The 21,931-nt window shown below is 49.1% G+C and overlaps 1 protein-coding gene across 1 annotated transcript in view; it reads left to right on the top strand.

The window, feature by feature from the left end:
• GLT1D1 (glycosyltransferase 1 domain containing 1) overlaps nt 1–8,729 on the top strand; it is a 142,050-nt gene extending 133,321 nt beyond the window's left edge. The window contains exon 12 of the mRNA XM_015426487.1: nt 7,928–8,729. Within this exon, the coding sequence (XP_015281973.1) occupies nt 7,928–8,074 (147 nt within the window). The 3' untranslated portion in view covers nt 8,075–8,729. The remainder of the gene's footprint in view (nt 1–7,927) is intronic.
• The last annotated feature ends 13,202 nt before the right edge of the window (nt 8,730–21,931 follow it).

The following is a 21,931-nucleotide window of genomic DNA, read 5'->3' as shown; positions in this document are numbered from 1 at the left end:
AGCAAATTATAAGCATGCAGAAGTTTTTTTAAAAAAAAAATTATGTGCCCTCACAGGTGATGCTCATAAATAGAGTGCCATTTCAGATTCGAGCGCAAGTTGCCCATCTCTAGAAATGAGGCAAAAGGGTATGGGCTCTTCTGTATTCTCATTTCGGTCACCTGTGTGCCCCTATTTCTTTGGGATTGTTGTTTTTTCCCCCTTTCCACATACATTTTGCTCCCTCTGGTGATCAGTTTGATATCACAGTGCTGTACATCCGGCATATTTCCTTGTGGAAGAGCCCCGTATTTCCTTCCTCCTATAAAGTGCAGACCAACTTGAGCTGTGGTGGCTCAAGTGGTTAAGACGCTGAACTGCAGGCTGCGGAAGGTCGGTAGTTCAGCAGTTCGAGACCCGGGTGCCGCATGGCGGAGTGAGCTCCCGTCTCTAGTTCCAGCTCCTGCCAACCTAGCAGTTCGAAAGCAAAAAATTGCAAGTAGATAAACAGGTACCACTTCGGTGGGAAGGTAACAGCGTTCTGTGCACCTTGGTGTTTAGTCATGCCGGCCACATGACCACGGAAAACGTCTTTGGACAGCGCTGGCTCTTCGGCTTTGAAATGGAGATGAGCACCGCAACCCTAGAGTCGGATTCGACTGGCTTTCGAGCAAGAGAGACCTTTACCTTTACTATAAGGTGCAGACCAACAAGCCATTTCAAACCCGCTCAATGCAGAGCTGGGGGGAAGGGGGGGGGTCGGCCAGCAAATCACGGCTGACTTAGAGCGACCCCACAGGGTTTTCGAGGAAGAGGCATTCAGAGGTGGTTTGCCATGGCCTGCTTCCACGTCACGCCCTGGGGATTCCTTGACAGGTCTCCCATCCAAATGCTAGCCAGGGCCGACCCTTCCGAGATCTGACAGTTCGGGCCAGCCTGGGCCACGATCGCTACTAGGCAAAGTTGCAAAGTCAAGGCCCATTTGCCTAAGAACCTCTTCCTGAGGTCCACTCTAGGAACTGTCTCGTCTCTATGACCCCCATGGAGGAGCCAGACTTTTTATTTTATTTTAAAGAAAGGTTTCTGATCCTGGAAGCCCAATTGCATTTGTCATCAGAGGGTTCATTTGTGAAGACTACAGGGGACCATGAACCCTCTGGGGGGGAAAATGTTCGGCACGATCAATTAAAAAGAGAACGGGGCGAGGGTAGAATGGGAAAGGTCTGCCAGAGACTAATGAAAATAGAGAATCCACCTTCCCATGACTCTACTTAATAGCGTGCATTAATCATAAGGCAAACTACAAAAAAAGAGAAGAAGTTGAGAAGAAAATGCATTTTCCACTTTGCAATTTTATTTAATCTGGGTTGGGTTGTTTGAAAACAAAAATTAGCATTACCGCAGTCTTGGTGGAGACCGAAATCTAATTTATGGAATCAACAGGATTAATTTGCCCGCCGCCTCCTTTTCAAAACCCTAATTAAAACTGCTAGTTAATTAGGAGACGGTGAAGAATTTTCGAGAAAACGGTGTACATGCAAAAGGAGCGTGCCGAAGGCCGAAATATCAAGGAGATTTCTTTGCTGCCATTCGCACAAGCAGCCAATGGAAGGACTGTGCGGTACAAGCATTCGGAGTATTGACCCCTAGCATGTAAATACGATATTATAGCGAGGCTACAGATTGCTCAGAGCACATTGCCTGTCTTTTCCCCACAGGTGCAGCTTTACCTGTGGGAGGGTGTCAGATTTCTCTGTCTGTATAGTACATGCCCTGACCTGGATAGCCCAGGCTAGTCCGATCTCATCAGATCTCGGAAGTTGAGCAGGGTCAGCCCTGGTTAGTATTTTAATACTAAATCTCTGAGAACCAATTCGGTGTAGTGTTTAGGAATGCGGATTCTAATCTGGGAGAACCGGGTTTGATTTCCCACTCCTCCACATGCAGCTGCTGGTGTGACCTTGGGTCAGTCACAAGTTCTCTTAGAGCTGTTCTCTCACAAGCCGTTCTTGAAAGAGTTGTTTCAGCCCCACCTACCTGACGGGGTGTCTGTTGTGGGGAAAGGAAGTAAAGGAGACTGTAAACTGCTCTGAGACTACAAGTGAAGGGCAGGATATAAATCCAATCTCTTCTTCACTTTTGTGACTCTTCTAATAAACCACAGTGCTGTCCGCCAACCACACGCTGTCCAAAGTCATCCAGCCAGGTGCAAGTGGAGGAGTGGGGAATCAAACCCGGTTCTCGCAGATTAGAGTCCACGCACTTAACCACGACACCAAACTGGCTATTAGCTTGCCCGATTCAAAGAATAATGTGTTTCAATGATGAATCATCAATTGTCGTGCCATATTTTATTTTTTTTAATTTATTTAACATTCGACTTATACCCCGCTCGAACCCCTCCCACGGGGTCTCTGAGCGGCTTACATAGTAGATCATCCCTATCTATGGGCACATATATTGTTAGGGGCGGGACTGCCTACCAGCTTGCCCGCTGCATCGGTTTGGGTTTGGCTGGTTCTGACACCCAACCTTTGTTTTGCTGCTGGGGGTCTGTTCTTTGTAGCGCCAATGAAGTCTGTGAAACGCTGTTCTCAGTCGTGCCGCGGCGCTGCAATTAGCTCAAGTGACCACCTCATTAGCTCTCGAGCGCACGCTGAGCGGAGCCCGAATCAGACTGCTGGTTCCTTGCCATCTTCGTCTCGATCCCAGTTGGACTCGAGGGTTCCTCCTTAGCTGCATTACACGTCTGTGCTCCAAAATGACAGCCCGAAAGCATTTTTTTGTGCTTGCTCCTATTTTTATTTAGCTCTGCACTCGAGAGAGTGAGCCGTGGCTTTGCGCTTCCCAGCTGGCAAGCTGGATCAGCGGTTCCAAAATTGTGTTTTTTGAACTTGTGTGTGGATAAACGCTTCACAAATGCGTTTCAGCTTTGGGGAGGGCATAGAGGAATAGAAATCGCTCATGGAGGCAGTAGGTACAATACAAGCTGTTCTCCTTTCCTGTTCCCCTACAGTGGAAAATCGCAAGGAACACATGGCTCCCGACAAAATCAGCAGCCCTGCGTCAAGGCCCCCCTCTGTAGCATGTAGCCAGTTTGTTGTAGTGGCTAAGAGTGCAGACTCTAATCTGGGAGAACCGGGTTTGATTCCCCACTCCTCCATGTGCAGCTGCTGGTGTGACCTTGGTTCAGTCACAAGTTCTTTCAGAGCTGTTCTCTCAATGTTCTCTCAAGAGCAGTCCTCAAAAGAGCTCCCTCAGACCTGCCTATCTTGCAGGGTGTCTGTTGTGGGGAGGGGAGGGAAAGGAGACTGTAAGCTGCTCGGAGACTCCTTCGGGTTGTGAAGGGCGGGGTATAAATCCAATCTCCTCCTCCTCCTCTTCTTCTCCTTCTCAGTCGGCGGTTGCCAACCTTTTTTGTATGGTAACTCTACTTGGTATCGTGACCCATCCAAGGCTGGCCCGAGATTTTTGGGGTCCCTGGCAAAGTATGACCTTGGCAGCCATCTAGTTCAGGATTCCATTTTCTGCAATGGCTAAGTAGATGTTTTTAAGGAACCAGCAAACATCCAAAGGTGATAGCTGCCCCCACTACGAACCCCAAGCAAGCGGCATTCTCTGACATATGCAGCATTTGCCGATGGAGGTTACATTCCGGCCTTTGCCCACCCTCTCCTTCTCCTTTCCTCCCTCTAATCCCCCCTAAGGTTCTAAGAAACTCACTCTAGTAACCATCAGGACATGTTTGACTTGACCAACATGGATATGCAGTGAAGAAAGAGTACCGACTAATGTATGGCATGGAAGATACTGTTTCCAGGGTCAGATCTTGTTTTCCGAAATACAGAAGAAAGGAATGGAGAGGACAGTGGGGCCATTAGGGAAGGCTGGCCCACCACCCGCATGCAGAGGCTTTGCAACCCACTTTGGGGTCCTGACCCACAGGCTGGGAAACTACATAATAGACCTCACACAGTGCTCCCACTAAGCTGTGGTGTCTTGTGAGTAAAAATTCTACTTTGTCAGCTCCTGGCATTAAAGTTGTGAGCGAGCGATTTGGCTGCTGCATAAACTAGTTTCCTCTGGAGCCGTCCTTCCTGAGCGAAGACAAAAATTTGTGAGCCAGAGGCTAAAAAACTGTGAACTAGCTCACAGTAACTCAGCTTAGAGGGAACACTGTGCTCCCTCTAAGCTGTGGAGTCTTGTGAGCAAAAATTCTACTTTGTGAGCTACTGGCATTAAAGTTGTGAGTGAGTGATTTGGCTGCTGCATAAATGAGTTTCCTCTGGAGCCATCCTTCCTGAGCGAAGACAAAAAATTGTGAGCCAGAGGCTAAAAAACTGTGAACTAGCTCACAGTAACTCAGCTTAGAGGGAACACTATGCTCCCTCTAAGCTGTGGAGTCTTGTGAGCAAAAATTCTACTTTGTGAGCTGCTGGCATTAAAACTTGTGAGTAAGTGTCAGCAAGCTGCCATTCTGTTTTCTGTGACCTCTGTGTACATATCTTTACCCTGTTGCACCCGGTTTGTTTCTACTATCCTGCTTCTGTGCTGGAATGCATAAGATAACTACTGGTGGATGTGTGGGGGAGAAGATGCTGTAATGCTTGCCTATTGCTATCTCATGAGAACTGCACCTGTGTTTTGTCTGATGTTCTGCCTGGTTCCCATGGACTGGGCGCGCAACCGTTTCATTAGCCCGCCAGCGGGAATATTATTCATTGGATATGTATCTGTTTGAATTTCCTTTATTATGCTCGCCCTACCTGTGTATCCCCAGTTCTAACAAAGAACGTGTTTGAGTATGTCTTCAACGCTTTGAAATAAATTTTGCTTTTCTTGAAAACGTGGATTTATTCTCGATGCTTGGGGATCCAACAGTAAGCAATCTGGTTACTGCATAAATTAGTTTGCTCTGGAACCATCCTTCCTGAGCTAAGGCAAAAATGTGTGCGCCGGAGGCTAAAGAACTGTGAGCTAGCTCGCACGAACTCAGCTTAGAGGGAACACTGCTCACAGTCCTGTGTCAGCATGGCGAGCATTTCCCCAGTCCTGCCAATAATTTGGAGCAGCAGCAGGGAAATGTACTACCTGATGACATCAAGAAATGAATAAACTTTGCTTGGCGTTTCCCGGCGGGCTTCCATAGGGAGGCTCACTATGCACGTCCAAGCAAGTTCACACCTTTCAGAGTCTGTTGAAGTCAGTGGGCTTCGATGGGTCTAACTCTCCTTTGCAAAGCACCATTCGGGCTTTTCTGCCTCGTCGTACAAGCAGACAGCAGAATACGCCCCATCGTCCATGATCTGCAAGCAGATTTTCAAACCAAACAACAGGGGGGGCGGGAAGGAGGGGGAAATGATCAAGGGAGTAAGACAGCAACGGAAGGGTAGAGAAATGACAGAGGATGGGAAGGGGGGTAATGAATGGGGCAAGAAGGAAAGGAAACTGACAGGCCAGGTATAAATGTTTCCTGGAGGCGAATACATCTTAAGACGAATTGGAAATATGAAGATGGATACTCCTTTTTTGCTTTGCTTTCTCTCCCCCCCTCTTTGTCTCTGTCATCTTGCTTTATTTTTCATCCTTGTTTTTCAGTCTTCCTTCACTCATCGGTTTCTGTTCCATATTTGATCGCGTGTCCCCAAGAGCCCCCAAAACTTTAGATCCTGACACACCAAATGTGTCTCGCTGTATGTTAGAATAAATGTGGAGGTTTCGGCTCATCCGATCTTGTCAGATCTCAGAATCTAAGGCGGGTCAGCCCCGGCTAGTAGTCAGATGGCAGACCACCTGGGTTGCTATGCAGAGGCAGGCAATGGAAAACCCAACTCTGTTGTCTCTTGCCTTAAAAATGGTATGGGATTGCCATAAATTGGCAGTGACTTAACAGCACTTTACACAAATAATAGTGGAGGCCAAGCCCAATCTCATCAGATCTCAGAAGCTAAGCAGGGTTGCCTGGGGCCCTGGTTAGTAATTAATTAATTATATGGCATTTGTGTGTAGAATAGCTAGGGGATCCTAAGATTGTCTGGCAGCCAGAAGTTCGAGCTCTTTTCATGCACCACTAGGTGGCGAGCTAGACTTGTTAGTACTTGGATGAGAGACCGCCAGAGTTGCAACAGCAAACCACCCCTGTTCCTCTCTTGCCTAGAGAACCCTACAGAGTCGCCATAATCTGGCTGCCCTCCTCCTTGGAGTTCACCTGGCACCTGCTCCAGGTGCATTGCGGTGACAGGTGAAAACGTTTCATTTCACACGGGCTTTTAAACTAAAACGTTATCCCATCTTTTTTGTCCGAATAGGATCTGAGAACCCCAGGCTCAAATCCCCACCCTTCCGTGGAAGCTCGCCGGGTGATTTGGGGACCAATCACACACTCTCAGCCTCACCCACCTCACAGGGTTGTTGTGAGGATAAAACGGGGGAGAAAAGGAGGACGATGTAAACTGTTACAGGCCCTCATTGGGGGGGGGGAGTGAGTATAAATGCAGTAGAAAAATGAATGAATAGTTTTCGGGCTGTTTTTCCCACATGTTGATGAGTTTACGGCCTGGTTTTATGCTTCAGAATGTTTCATGCTGCAGGTTTTAACCCGTAGGTAAGTTTGGTTTTTTGTGTGTCAGGAAATTATTCTTTTTTTTGGGGGGGGGGGTTGTATTTGTTATATGTGCATGTGCGTGTGTGCACCTGGATGTCATGGCGACCTCTGGTGACTGACCCTCTACTGGGGGCCTGCAGGATATTCAGAGAGGGGGCTGAGTAAAGCCTGCCCCCGCCTCCCAACTGCTGGTATTCCAAAGAAGTCTCACATACCCAAGTACTTGCCAGAGTCAGCCCTGCTTAGTTTCCAAGACCTGACGAGATCGGGCTTGCCTGGGCTATCCAAGGCAGGGCAGGAAACTATTTTTAATGACTTATTTCCTAATTATTATATCAATGCAATTTTAGGAAGGGTACTATTTATCAGAGGGCCACGGCTGCTCAGAGGTTAAGATGCTGAGCTGCAGACCGGAAGGTCTGTAGCTCGGCAGTTCGAGACCCGAGTGCTGCATGAATTGTAATTTATACCTCGGCTTTGCCGCATGTGAGCCGCCCTGAGCCTTTGGGAGGGCGGGATATAAATCAAATAACTAAATAAATAAAAAAAATATGATGGAGCCAACCTAGCAGTTTGAAAGCAAGAAATTGCAAGGAGATAAATAGGTACCGCTTCGGTGGGAAGGTAACAGCGTTCCGTGCGCCTCGGTGTTTAGTCATGCTGGCCACATGACCACGGAAACGTCTTCGGACAGCGCTGGCTCTTCGGCTTGGAAACGGAGATGAGCACCGCATCCCTAGAGTCGGATTCGACCGGCTTTCGAGCAAGGGAAACCTTTACTATTTATTGAGCTTTTTTGCTCAATCTCAGAAATTCTCCTCCTTTCTACAACGCCCACCCAACAGGGCTTTTGTTCATACAGATCCCGTGACTCCATCCCCCAACATAGCCTTTTGGATGGTCAGAGTTTGGTGTAGTGGTTAAGTGTGCGGACTCTAATCTGGGATTCCCCACTCCTCCACTTGCACCTGCTGATGTGACCTTGGGTCAGTCACAAGCTCTGGCACAGCTGTCCTTGGAAAAGAGCAGTTTGTGTCAGAGCTCTCTCAGCCCCACCTACCTCACAGGGTGTCTGTTGTGGGGAGGGGAAGGGAAAGGAGTTTGTAAGCCGGTCTGAGACTCCAAGTGAAGGGTGGGGTAGAAATCCAATCTCTTCTTCTTCTTCAGAATGGGAAACCCCCCTCCTCCCCTTTTTTCACCAGGAGGAAAACTGTCTGGATCCAACCCGCGGATTTTATTTCTTTATTTTGTGAGCTGCCTTGAGAAGATACCAGAAGAGACGGGATGCAAACGTTTTAAACAAACAAACAGCATTCTTGTCAATCATTTGCTTTATCTTTCCAGGAGTTCGTTCAGCTGTCCCAGAGTCTGATCAAGGACCCGGTTCTGCAGAGAGCGATTGCGGCCAGGGCGAAGGAGTATGTCACCCAGCACCATTCATGGGACGAGGAAAGGAAAACGTATCAGAATCTCGTGCTGAAACTTCAGTGAGTTGCTTAGCATCAAAGACGGGCCTCGCGTGGACGGATCCAACCAGCCTGCCAGAAGCTGGGCTCTTCTAATTATCAATACTGCTTGACAATCCTTTCCCCCCCCCTTACCACGTCATCCGTTTGAGGCGTTTGCCACCCAGTGAAGTTGAAATACACTGAGCTATATTTATGTACTCACGGTCACACACATGTCTGTGTCCATTGTTTACATATATTTCTACGCTGATGTACTTGAATATAGATATGTCAGAATTATAAGTACTGAGAGATTAAGGGCCAGTTCAAGACTTACACTTATTGCACAGTTGTTTAGGGTCGAGGGGTTTTTAGGGCCTTCCGCAGTCCTAGTGGAATGAATATCATTCGGAAGGCAGAGGAGAGTTTGAGATTTCCATTATCAATATTTGGCAAGTTGGTTTTAACCTACCCCTCTGTTCAGTTGTGCCCCCAACTTGCCGTCCAGCTCGAACGAGACAAAGAAGCAGTACCCACGTTGGCCCTGGGCAAAGGGAAGTCGGGTTGATTCTCACTGCCGGCTTTCTTGAAGGCCCAACTCTACTGGTGTGCCAGTACTGCCTCTCTGAGGAGTCACGTGGCTGCCGTCCATCCCAGTGGGGACGGTTGAAGTGATGCATTATGGGAACTCATTGTGGGAACAGAACCTGCCCACCGTATTTGTCACGAGGCTGGGGGGAGGGACCAGTGGCTCCTCCCCCTACCGACTTCAACCCAGAATTACGGGCGGGGGGGGGGGAGCTGTATGTCCATTTGCTCCTGCCAAACCAAGAAATGAGTCCAGAGAAGGAAGAAGAAGCCCTTATCTTGGGTTCTGGAGGCTAGATACAATCTGGGGCAACAGTTGCTCTGAAAAAGCAGACCTGACCTTGCCCGGTACTCAGCCAGACAACGGTATTAATGAGATGGGAGATTTAGGAGTGGGGGGAGGTGGTTGGGGGAACGTTCTGGAATCTCTGCCTCTTGCCCACCTGTCAAACGTCTTGGTCCTTTTGGTCCAGGTGGGCCCTTCATAGACCAGAGAGGATGCCCCCTTGGTCTGTGTGAGGATTACCCAGGGGAACAGAGCCTCAAACCAGTGGCTTAGTTTTTGCTCCCATCACGATACCAAAACGGGAATGTTGGCTACAGATGTCACATGGGAGCATCCACCCAAACGAGGGCCATCTTTATACCAGCAGACAATTGTGCACTCGAGTTTATTCATAAGGTACCAGAAAGCCCCAGCTACCTCAAAGCAGAAACGCCTACAGTTTTGTGAACTCCGTCAATGGCCTGCACCTCTGACGGGGAGATTTTCAGTCCTTGCAAAAGGGAAGCTTTAGAAATCATTTGTATGCAGCTCTCGGTACAATCGGACTTGGTCGCGCTTGCGCTCGTCATCTGAAGTCTCTCGGCTCAATTGTATTGTGAAGCATATTATAAAAAGGAATCGGTGTTTCAGAAAGGGAATTAAAAGGGGGGGCTGTTGTGCCCACAAATCTCGGAGCAATTGTGATTCATTTCCCGCTGGGTCCAGGAGGAACACCCGTGCGTTCTTCTGCCCCGATACGCCTGTTAGATTATTCATATATATATATTTAAAGCTTAAGTACTTGTTGTTGAAGAAACAATACTTACGGGCCGCAGTTTTGGAGGAAATCAAGCATGTGATTAGCAGCATGGGGCGGCCCATTGGATTTCCCAACGCATAATTTCCACGCGCATCGAGAGACTTGGATCAGCGTGGCAACATTACTGACACACTCTTGTTTGTTTATTGTATTTTACCCCATTTTTAACCCCCCCTCCCCCAAAGCAGTTATCGAGAGAACTGAAAAGTACGCAGACGGAGAGTGATTTCAGCAAAGCGTACTTTATTCTATCCGGAACAAGACGACTTTGGCCGGCTCGCAGGCCAGCTTATATCCCCCGAGAAACCACCACCCAAAACACACCCATGCTTCCCTATAGGTTATTTACAGTGGCCGAGAGTCCCATAGGCTCTCGGCCGGGAACCTAGCCCCCTGATTGGAGCGGGCTAGGATCCGCATAGTCCATTGTCTCTTGGAGCGAAGCTCGACATTTGTCTCTGGACTTGTCTGGATTTGTCTGGACTGGATACATTACAAGAACGTATCGCTTTAAAAGTACAAATAAATACCGTTCAACGGTAAAATAAAGACGTTGCCAAAAGCAGAAGCAGTCGCCGGTAGCAATCATCCAAAGAGCAGATGCAGAGCCAACCAGAACCAGTCCAGTAACACCAAACAGTTTTTATTTGTTCGCTCGTTTCATTTATACCCCAGCTTTCTCCCCAAGTGGAGACCCGAAGCTGTTCTCTCCACTTTATCCTCACAACTACCCTGCGAGGTAGGTTTGGCTGAGAGAGTGTGATGGGCCCAAGGCTACCCAGCCAGCTCCCATGGAAGAGTAGGGATTCGAACCTGGGTCTCACAGATCCTAGTCCAGCACTCTAAGCACTACACCACACTGGCTGTCTAGTGACCAATCCCACCAACTATGGTGAAGGGACACAGAGCTAAAGTCTCTCCAGATGAGCTAATGGTACAGGTGGGCTCATAAGGTAGGACGTCCTGACCTGGGTAGACCAGGCTAGCCTGATCTCATCAGATTGTGGAAGCTAAGCAGGGTTGGCCCTGGTCAGTATTTGGATGGGAGACCCCCCAAGGAATACCAGGGTCATGCCACGGAGGTAGGCCATGGCAAACCGCCTCTGAAAGTCTCTTGCCTTGAAAACCCTACAGGGTCACCATACGTTAGCTGTGACTAGACTGCGATTTCCACCACCACCAGGTTCATAAGGAAACAAGCGGTCCTTAATCTCTCCTTGCCTGAAATGGTTTAGGGCATTTGGCCCGGGGGCCGAAACAGGCCCCCGGAGGGCTTCTATCAGGCCCGCAGTGGAACTGGCTGCCTTCTGCTTCTTCTTCCGGTTCCTCTGCTGCTGCGTCATCGTAGGTTTGCAGCTTACAGAGACACACCTAAACAGCATACTCAAGACTGTAACAGCAAGGGGTGTCAGTTCTCAGACACTGTTAAATAAACAAAACATTGCATGTTTTAAGCATGGTTTTATTTTAAGGGGAAAAAACCCTTTTGTGTTTGTGTCCTTTATAAAGCTTATATCTCCACTCCCTGGCATTACATTTTATGACACACGTGGCCCGGCCCAACAAGGTCTCATTTATGTCAGATCCGGCTGTCACAACAAATGAGTTCGACACCCCTGGTTTAGGGTTTTAAAGGTCAAAAAGAGCACTCTCAACTGGACCCAGAAACAAGAAGGTGAACCAGCGAAGCCATATCGAAATAGACATCATTCAGTGGCGCTGCTCTGATTTTTGCAATCAACCTGTGTGTGTGTGGGGGGGGAATACCTGGCTGATTAATGCTTTCGAGCAACCCGTATGCCTGCATTGTTGATTTCTTTCTGATTCCAAACACCTTGTCTAGAGGTTCTTATTTCGTATGAGAAAAGGTTGAAGAGTCTGGGCCTTTTCGGTTTAGAAGAGAGACTACTAAGGCGGGGGACATGATAGAGGTTTATACAGCCATGCATGGAGTGGAGACTGGAGAGAGGTATCAAAGAGAAATTTGTCTCCCTCTCTCATTATACGAGAACTCGAGGACATCCAATGAAGCCGATGGGCAGTAGGTTCAGAATGGACAAAAGGAAATACTACTTTACACAGAGAGTGATTAAAATGTGGGATTTGCTGCCAGGGGATGTAGTGAGGGCCACAGGAATAAGCAGCTTCAAAAGGGGATTAGATAGCTTTGTGGAGGATAGAACTATCATTGGCTACCAGCCATGGTGACTAAAGGGAATTTCGATGTTAAGAGGCAAGCAACCTCTGAATCCCAGAGCCAAGAGGCAACATCAGGGGAAGGCCTCGGCCTCTATGCCGTTGTTGACCCTCTGGAGGAACTGGTTGGTCACTGTGCGAGGCAGGATGCTGGACTAGATGGAGCACCGGTTTGATCCAGCAGGGCTTTACTTCCATTCTTATGCTCTGGCTGCTGGCAGCATTTTTCATTTATTTAGAAACCGTATATTGGTCTGAAAACCCTTTTAACTTTAACTGGCCATGTGGTGTGACAAGACAGCAATAACTTCACTGGGAGTTTTCCAGGGATCAGTCGCCATCAAGTATGGGAGATTTTGATGCTTTTGTTCTTTAATTCTATAGAGGAGGTCAACGGCTAATTAATGGTTCTGTCCTCGCTACAGATAATCAGGAATGGCTGTTGATGACTGACAAGCCCCGGTGATCTTGACTTTTCAGTGGGAGTCATAAGGGAGGTTTCACAACTTCCTTCTCACTGCATGGTGGGTCAACATGTATTATACTCAGGGGTCATTTTGTAGAAAAATTGGTGCAGGAGCTCATTAGCATAACTCATTAGCATATGTCACACCCCCTGACATCACCGGAAGTGTGTCAGAAGGCAACACCCACCGCTCAGTTCTATTAGACTGTTTTGGATTACTAGCTATTGGGGGGGAACGTGCAGATCTGTCCTTGCAGAGGAGGGAGAGCTTGTACCTGAATAAAGCTTGGTCTTAAAGGTGTCACTGGACTGTTTTGGACCAGGGGGAGCTCTGCAACTTACCTGGCTGCTTCTTGCTCTGATTGAGGGCTGCTGGGAGCAGGGGGTGGGGCTTGTTGCATGTGCCCGCCCCCTGGGCTCTTTACTGCTGGAGCTCCGCTCCTGTGTGCTCCTGCAGGAAATGACCCCTGATTATACTTTATTTCCTTGAAGGTTCAATTGAAGTTCCCTTGGCCTGGCTAAGATAGGGTCTTGTGCTGTGTTACACCAGTGTCATCTTAGAATGTCAGCTTGTAGTTTTGGGTAACCTCAGACTGCACCTCTTCAGCAAGTTTTATTCTCTCCCCCCCCTTTCGGGTAGTTCCCCAAGGTAGGGGGGAGGCCTTCTGGAAAGTAGAGCACTGTAATGCAAAAAAAAAAGTTTCCAATGATTTAGAACTGTGGGGAATAACCTGACCTTGACTCCCCACTTTGAGCATAAAACCCCCCAAGAAGGGAGCTGAAAATGTGAAGCCTTAAGGCTCAATCCCATGGTGACTTTACTAGTCAAATAGCTGTTCCCTGTGCAAGACGGTCAGGTTCTCCTTGAAATGCTACGAGTCTCACATCATCCCCGCAATGAATTAACCTGCCGTTTTTAACCCCGCGCAATTAACATCCTCCCTTTCACTTCCGAACCCAGAGCGCTTGTCAATCGATCTGGAATGCCAGATTTCCGCCAGCGCTGGACTTGTTAAAGCCTGACAGCCCGCGACAGCCCGGATAGTTTGGCGGATTAATCGCCGCTCCTTTGGGATGCTGCTTCCCATTCAGAATTGACCGGAGTGATTTAAAGTCCTAATGGATGGCTCAGCGATCCCAAATTAACGACAACGCTCACAAAAAAAGTAGTTAAGTTTCCCCATCTCAAGGAGACAGGCTCCTTTCTCTTATCAAAGCGGCCTGAATAATCAGAAGAGGGGACGAGCCATCGGAAAGAAGATAATCAACTTGTGTCAGTGGCTTTAAAACTTCCGATCCCCCAAGGAATCCTTCCCATATTGACTATCTGTGAAAGAAGCCAAGAGCATGTGTGGCAATGGATTTTGGGGTACGTGCTGTGCCCCCTTTTGGTTTATTGTTCAGTAACATTTAGGTTAGGAGCTGCGGTGGCTCAAGTGGTTAAGACACTGAACTGCAGGCTGTGGAAGGTCGGTAGTTCAGCAGTTCGAGACCCGGGTTGCCGCATGACGGAGTGAGCTCCCGTCTCTAGTTCCAGCTCCTGCCAACCGAGCAGTTCGAAAGCAAGAAATTGCAAGTAGATAAACAGGTACCACTTCGGTGGGAAAGTAACAGCGTTCCGTGCGCCTTGGTGTTTAGTCATGCTGGCCACATGACCTCAGAAATGTCTTCGGACAGCGCTGGCTCTTCGGCTTTGAAACGGAGAATAGCACCGCAACCCTAGAGTCGGATTCGACTGGCTTTTGAGCAAGGGAACCTTTACCTTTTTACTTTACTTAACATTTAGGTGGCCCTGACATGGATAGCCCAAGCTAGTCTGATTTCGACAGATCTCAGAAACTAAGCAGGATTGGCCCTGTTTGGTCCTTGGAAGGGAGACTACGGAGGAATACCCGGGTTACGATGCAGAGACAGGCAATGGCAAACCACCTCTGTTCATCTCTTGCCTCGAAAAACCTACGGGGTCAACGTAAGTCAGTTGCGATTTGATGGCATAATATTAGGGGGATACCTTGGGGTTTATATATTTGCTGCCCATCCTACTGGGTCGTTGACAACATCTCAGGTTTAAATAAACCCAAAACACAAATGATACAACCGTCTGCAAAAAACACGGCTTCCAAATGTGTGTGCGTATGGTGGGAGACAGGTCCAGGTGGTCAGCCGTGCTGGTCTGAAGCAGTAGGATAAACTTAGAGTCCAGTGGGGGCACCTTGAAGACCAACAAAGGTTTGTTCAAGGTATGAGCTCTCGTGAGCGAGGCACACACGCCTTGCACACAAAAGCTCATACCCTGAATAAACCTTCGTTGGTTTGGTGTAGTGGTTCAGACTCTAATCTGGGGGAGCTGGGTTTGATTCCCCACTCCTCCACTTGCACCTGGCTGGATGACCTTGGGCAAGCCGTAGTTCTGAGAAGAGCTGTTCTTGAAAAAGAGCTGTTTCTGCCAGAGCTCTCTCAGCCCCACCTGCCTCACAGGGTGTCTGTTGTGGGGAGGGGAAGCGAAAGGAGTTTGTAAGCTGCTCTGAGACTCCCTTGGGTAGTGAAAGGTGGGGTATAAATCCAATCTTTTCTTCTTCTTCTTTAAGGTGCCACTGGACTCTAAATTTGTCCTGGCGGGAGACATTCCCACAGAGTCAATCTGCAATAGCCTTAAGAAATCAAAAAGTCTTCATGGTCTCTTCCCCCCCCAAAAAAAAGAAACCCAGAGAAGGAGCCCACCACACCTACTCCTGCAGGCTATTCCACAGGAGGGAAGTGACCATCACAAAGACAAATGACTACACAGGAGATTGTGCACTTGTCAACAAGAAGTGGAGCCAGGGGTCATTTCCTGCAGGAGCGCACAGGAGCAGAGCTCCTGCAGTAAAGAGCCAAGGGGGCGGGCACATGCAACAAGCCCCACCCCCTGCTCCCAGCAGCCCTCAGTCAGAGCAAGAAGCAGCCAGGTAAGCTGCAGAGCCCCCCCCCCCCGGCCCAAAACAGTTCCGTGGCACCTTTAAGACCAGGTTTTATTCAGGTACCAGCTCTCCCTCCTCTGCGATTACAGATCTGCACGTTCCCCCCCCCACACACACACACAGTAGCTAGCAATCCAAAACAGTCCAGTGGAGCCTGAGCGGTGGGTGTTGCCTTCTGACACACTTCCGGTGATGTCAGGGGGTGTGGCACATGCAAATAAGTTATGCTAATGAGCTCCTGCACCTCTTTTTCTACGAAGTGACCCCTGAGTGGAGCTCTTAAATACTGGGTTCCATGGATGAGCAGACCCCAAGTCTAGTGGTCAGCTCAGCTTTATTAGTGATTCAGCAGATACAAGACCGAAACCTCAGGGCAACCAGCCCTGTTTAAATAGCATGCAAAAACCACACCCAACCACACCCAACTCCCAAGATTAGGCTATTGACATAACATTAGGTTCTCATTGGTCACCTCCAGAGTCCTGGTGGGCTATTGTTCTAGAGCTTCAAGCTCAGCCAGTCTCTGGTACCCACTCCTGGGATATTCCAGCCCTGATACATAACAGGAGCAAAGCTGTCCAAACCAACTGGGCTAACCGAAGATAGCATACAGGTTCACGTACCATGTTTTCCCATTCGCACGCACTCACGTTGGCTTACGATAACATGCTGTGGGATTCAGCTGAAATGCCCATCTTAGTAAAGCAACGGAGACCAAGAGGGAAGGATAGGAAAGAGAGAGAGGAGTGTGTGTTGCTGTTATTGCTCTTCTCAGGAAGAACAACAAGGTTCGTGTAAGAACATGTTTCGATACCATTCTTGACTAGGAAGACAATGAAAGCCACATCCAGAAGACCAAGGTATGGATATTGCTTAAACCTGGCCTGGAAGCATCAATAGACAAGATAGTTAAACAGAAACTAAGATAAAAATAAATAGGGCATGGTTTCCTGTCCTGAAAAACACAAAATGCTCTACATCTTACAATAGCACTACAGATAAGATTAGAGTTTCAATAGCCCATCCATATGCAAAAGAACCTCCTCAGGAAAGCTCCTCCGTTAGCATGTCACAGCCCGGGGAACTCCTACAAGATAAGGACTCAGCCCTACCCCACCTTCCTGAGTCAATACAAATTACCTGCCTACCATTTTTCTTCTCACCTTGACACAGAGAGCACTCCATCTTTCTGTGTTATATCTCTGAGGATGCCAGTCACAGCTGCTGGAGAAACGTCAGGTCCTACAATGCCATACAGCCCGGAAAATCGACAGCAACTAATGAACTCCAGCCAGGAAAGCCATCCACAACAGAAGAAACTAAAGACATTCTGGTGGGTGGTGCTAAACTGGAACATGGAAGGAAGGACAATACTGCCCCCCTTGTTGTCTCAAAAGCAACTTACCTCGAAGGGTGCCAGAACACAGGACCAGTAGGCACCCAGTACGGATAATCCTCACGCAGGATCACAGTTTGGCTATGAAGCAGATGATGACCAGAACTGATGTCCATGGAAACGGGGGCCATGGCTCCATGGCAGATCCCATGTTTTGCACACAGAAGGTCCCAGGTTGAGAACATAAGAACATAAGAGATGCCAATGTTGGATCAGGCCAAAGGCCCATCCAGTCCAACACTCTGTATCACACAGTAGCCAGAAATACCAGTGCCATCAGGAGGTCCATCAGTGGGGCCAGGACATTAGAAGCCCTCCCACTGTTGACCCCCCCAAAGCACCAAGAAGACAGAGCGTCACTTGCCCCAGAGCCCCTATCTATACCTTGTGGCTAATAGCCACTGATGGACCTCTGCTCCATATGCTTATCTAATTCCCTCTTGAAGCTGTCCATGCTTGTAGCCGCCGCCACCTCCTGTGGCAGTGAATTCCATGTGTTAATCACTCTTTGGGTGAAGAAGGACTTCCTCTTATCCGTTCTAACCCGACCACTCAGCAATTTCATGGAGTGCCCAGAAGTTCTTGTATTGTGAGAAAGGGAGAAAAGTACCTCTTTCTCTACCTGCTCTTTCCCATGCATAATTTTATAAACCTCGATCATGTCACCCCTCAGTCGTCGTTTCTCCAAGCTAAAGAGCCCTAAGCGCCTTAACCTTTCCTCATAGGGAAAGTGTTCCAACCCCTTTATCATTCGAGTTGCCCTTTTCTGCACTTTTTCCAAAGCTATAATATCCTTTTTAAGGTGTGGTGACCAGAACTGCACACAGTATTCCAAATGAGGTCGCACCATTGATTTATATAGGTTCAATCTCTCCAGTAGAAAGTCTAGAGAAAGACCCTTCCTCTGCCTAAGAGAGCTGCTGCATGTTAAGAGCAGGTGATGCTGACGATAGGATGCAGAATGTACATGGATTCTGGAGACGGAGCAAAGCTCAGTGGTAGAACAGCTGCTCCAGATGCCAAAGGTCCTCGGTTTGTTTATTGGGTGCATTTGGATCCTGCCTTTCCTTCAAGGGCAGGATCCTGACCCGGAGGGCCAAGGCTAGCCAGATCTCCTCAGTTCTTGCAATCTAAGCAGGGTCAGCCCTGGTTAGTGATTGGGTGGGAGACCACAAAGGAAGTCCAGAACTGCTTGCCTCGTGCCTCGCAACCCCATGGGGGTCGCCAGCAGTATTCCCTCTAAGCTGAGTCAGTGTGAGCTAGCTCACACATTTTCGCCTTCGCTCAGGAAGGAGGGGCTCCAGAGCAAACTGATTTATGCAGCAGCCAAATTGCTTGCTCACAACTTTAATGCCAGGAGCTCACAAAGTAGAATTTCTGCTCACAAGACTCCACAGCTTAGAGGGAACATTGGTCACCAGCAATGCTCCCTCTAAGCTGTGGAGTCCTGTGAGCAAAAATTCTACTTTGTGAGCTACGGGCACTAAAGTTGTAAGCGAGCCATTTGGCTCCTGCATGAGTTAGTTTGCTCTGGAGCCCTCCTTTCTGAGCGAAGGCAAAAATGTGTGAGCCAGAGGCTAAAAAACTGTGAGCTAGCTCACGCTAACTCAGCTTAGAGGGAACACTGGTTGCCATAAGTCAGATGCGACTGGATGGCACTTCACACACTTCATTCAAGGAGCTCAGGATGGCCAAGATGATTCGCCCCCACCCACTTCACATGAGTCAGGTTAGGCTGACAGAGAAGGATTCCCGCAAATTCACCCAGTCAATTTCATGGCAAGTGGGTATTTGAGCCCAGATTTGCCCAGTGCTAATCTAACAGCTGCACACACTGGCTGTCAAACCACAGCACCATTGAATAGCTTATCCTGGGCCGGTGAACCAATGGTCTGACTAGAGCCACTCTAGGGGCATTTTGGGATCTGACAGATATATTATCAACACTGCTTTGCACATGTCTGAAATCTCCTGTGAGAGGGAAGGTGGCATGGCACAGCCTGATCTCGTCAGGTCTTGGCAAACCCACCTCTGCTTCCCACTTGCCTTGAAAGCCCTTTGCTGGGGTCGCTATAAGTCATGGAAGGGAGACCACCAAGGAAGACTCTCCAGAGGAAGGCCGTGGCAAACCCATCTCTGTTTCTCACTTGTCTTGAGAGCCCCTTGCTGGGGTTGCTGTAAGCAGGGTTGGAGACCACCAAGGAAGACTCTGCAGAGGAAGGCCGTGGCAGGCCCACCTCTGCTTCCCACTTGCCTTGAAAGCCCTTTGCTGGGGTCGCTATAAGTCATGGAAGGGAGACCACCAAGGAAGACTCTCCAGAGGAAGGCCGTGGCAAACCCATCTCTGTTTCTCACTTGTCTTGAGAGCCCCTTGCTGGGGTTGCTGTAAGCAGGGTTGGAGACCACCAAGGAAGACTCTGCAGAGGAAGGCCGTGGCAGGCCCACCTCTGCTTCCCACTTGCCTTGAAAGCCCTTTGCTGGGGTCGCTATAAGTCATGGAAGGGAGACCACCAAGGAAGACTCTCCAGAGGAAGGCCGTGGCAAACCCATCTCTGTTTCTCACTTGTCTTGAGAGCCCCTTGCTGGGGTTGCTGTAAGCAGGGTTGGAGACCACCAAGGAAGACTCTGCAGAGGAAGGCCGTGGCAGGCCCACCTCTGCTTCCCACTTGCCTTGAAAGCCCTTTGCTGGGGTCGCTATAAGTCATGGAAGGGAGACCACCAAGGAAGACTCTCCAGAGGAAGGCCGTGGCAAACCCATCTCTGTTTCTCACTTGTCTTGAGAGCCCCTTGCTGGGGTTGCTGTAAGCAGGGTTGGAGACCACCAAGGAAGACTCTGCAGAGGAAGGCCGTGGCAGGCCCACCTCTGCTTCCCACTTGCCTTGAAAGCCCTTTGCTGGGGTCGCTATAAGTCATGGAAGGGAGACCACCAAGGAAGACTCTCCAGAGGAAGGCCGTGGCAAACCCATCTCTGTTTCTCACTTGTCTTGAGAGCCCCTTGCTGGGGTTGCTGTAAGCAGGGTTGGAGACCACCAAGGAAGACTCTGCAGAGGAAGGCCGTGGCAGGCCCACCTCTGCTTCCCACTTGCCTTGAAAGCCCTTTGCTGGGGTCGCTATAAGTCATGGAAGGGAGACCACCAAGGAAGACTCTGCAGAGGAAGGCCGTGGCAGGCCCACCTCTGCTTCCCACTTGCCTTGAAAGCCCCTTGCTGGGATCGCCATAAGTCAGCTGAAACTTGACGGCACTTCACACACACAAACACACAGCATTTCCTGTTGACGTCTGACATTCATTCCAGTCTCTGACATTTTCTGTTAAACGATAGCTGGAGATCCTGAGGAGCCACAGCCAGTGGAGTAGACAGCACACAGTTAGATGGACCAATGACCAAGTCCGTTGACAGATTCAGACCCAGTGCGTGGAGGTCTGCCTTCTGCAGAGCCGTCCCTAGGGGGCAGCAAATCAGGACGACCACTCTGGGTCCCACGCATTGGGAGGCCCCACATCTGAGTGCCCCAAGCCTCTGTTGATCTCCTGGTTGCTGGGGCTTAATGCAGGGTGACCCAAAAAGAAAAAAAGAAGAAGAGAAGAGATTGGATTTATACCCCGCCCTTCACTACCCGAAGGAGTCTCAGAGCGGCTTACAAACTCCTTTCCCTTCCCCTCCCCACAGGAGACACCCTATGAGGTAGGTGGGGCTGAGAGAGCGCTTTCCAGAACTGCTTGTGAGAGAACAGCTCTGAGAGAACTTGTGACTGACCCAAGGTCATGCCGGCAGCTGCATGCGGAGGAGTGGGGACTCAAACCCAGTTCTCCCAGATTAGAGTCCAGCGCTCCTAACCACTACACCACACCACAGCGCTTGCTGCTCAGCTGATTGGCAGTGTGGCTTTGGGCCTGGAAGTGCACGTGCCAATCAGCTAGGGGATGAGGCGGGACAAACGTCTTGCAGCTGCCACAGAGACAGTGGCTCTGGCCTGAGTTGTTGCCACGGTAACGGAACTGTTGCAAGGTTGAGGACGTGGGAGGAGCTTGTCCTGATCTCTGTGCCCCCACCCAGGGACGCTCCCTGGCCTTCTGGACAATTGAGGGAATGTTGACTATCAGCAAGTAGCAGCCGCTTTCATCAGTAGGACGTCGGCAGCCGAGCGCTTCCGCCCCCTTCCTGATTTAAACTTCCCACGCTTGTTAGAAGCAGTCTGTGTATTTGCAGCCGAAGCGAAGTCGACACTGGTGAAGTCATACTGGCGACCAAACTGAGATGTCTTATGTCATGCTGGAAAGTGGGATGTTGTGTGTTGGTACAGTCAGGGCTATTTTGGGGCAGGAATTACGGAGTTCCGGCTGGCTCCCAAGTTGGCCACGCCCAGCAAGAACCCATTAGCATAATAGGCCACACCCAACAGCAGAAACTCACACGGAGTGGCTACATAAGGGGTGTGTGGCCTAACATGCAAAGGAGTTCCTGCTACAAAAAAGGCCCTGGGGTTTTGACAACAAACAAGGTAAACAGAATAACAAGCAAAAGGTGGGTGTGGCTGGATGAGCACACTTCTGGTAACATGGGGGTGCGGCCTAATATGCCAATGAGCTGTGCTGTCAGGGGTGTGGCCTATAGGCGAATGAGCTTCTGCTCTTGGGTGTGGCCTATTATGCGAATGAGTTCCTGCTGGGCTTTTTCTACAAAAAAAAGCCCTGGGTACAGTTATACAAGGCAGCTTTCTCTAGATCTGTATTAATCCTCCCCGTTGGTTTCTGTAGGGCCTCGGAGAATCCTGATACTTTCCTTGGGTACTGTTTCCCAAACAACAACAACAACAACAAAAAAGTTATATATTTTGTAAAATACACGCTAGTTAGAACCACGTCTCAGTTTAACTGCGGCGTAATCATAAAGTAGCCATTGATTTGTTAAATGAGAGATTCACCGAGCTGAGGCTATTTGGACTCCCGATACTTTGAATGCACAGTGGGTCATTCCCCCCCCCCCCAGTCATTTTAATTTGAGTCAAGTTTTAAAAAGGACAAACAATGGGGTTTTAAACACCCCTCCTCTGCTGGGGGAGAATGCATAGCATACCAAGTAATGCAGGTTAGGGGGAAAGGGTTAAACTATGGAGGGGGGGCTCCCAATTTCCGATCTTAAACCCACAGGGAAATTTAATTCTTTCGCTTGCTTAATGCTTTTTCTGTTCTTCCCTTCCTTTTTGA

The sequence above is a fragment of the Gekko japonicus genome, unplaced genomic scaffold (assembly GCF_001447785.1).
Source record: "Gekko japonicus isolate JY-2015 unplaced genomic scaffold, Gekko_japonicus_V1.1 scaffold1118, whole genome shotgun sequence".
Classification (NCBI taxonomy): domain Eukaryota; kingdom Metazoa; phylum Chordata; class Lepidosauria; order Squamata; family Gekkonidae; genus Gekko; species Gekko japonicus.
This window is presented reverse-complemented; position numbering and strand designations above follow the sequence as displayed.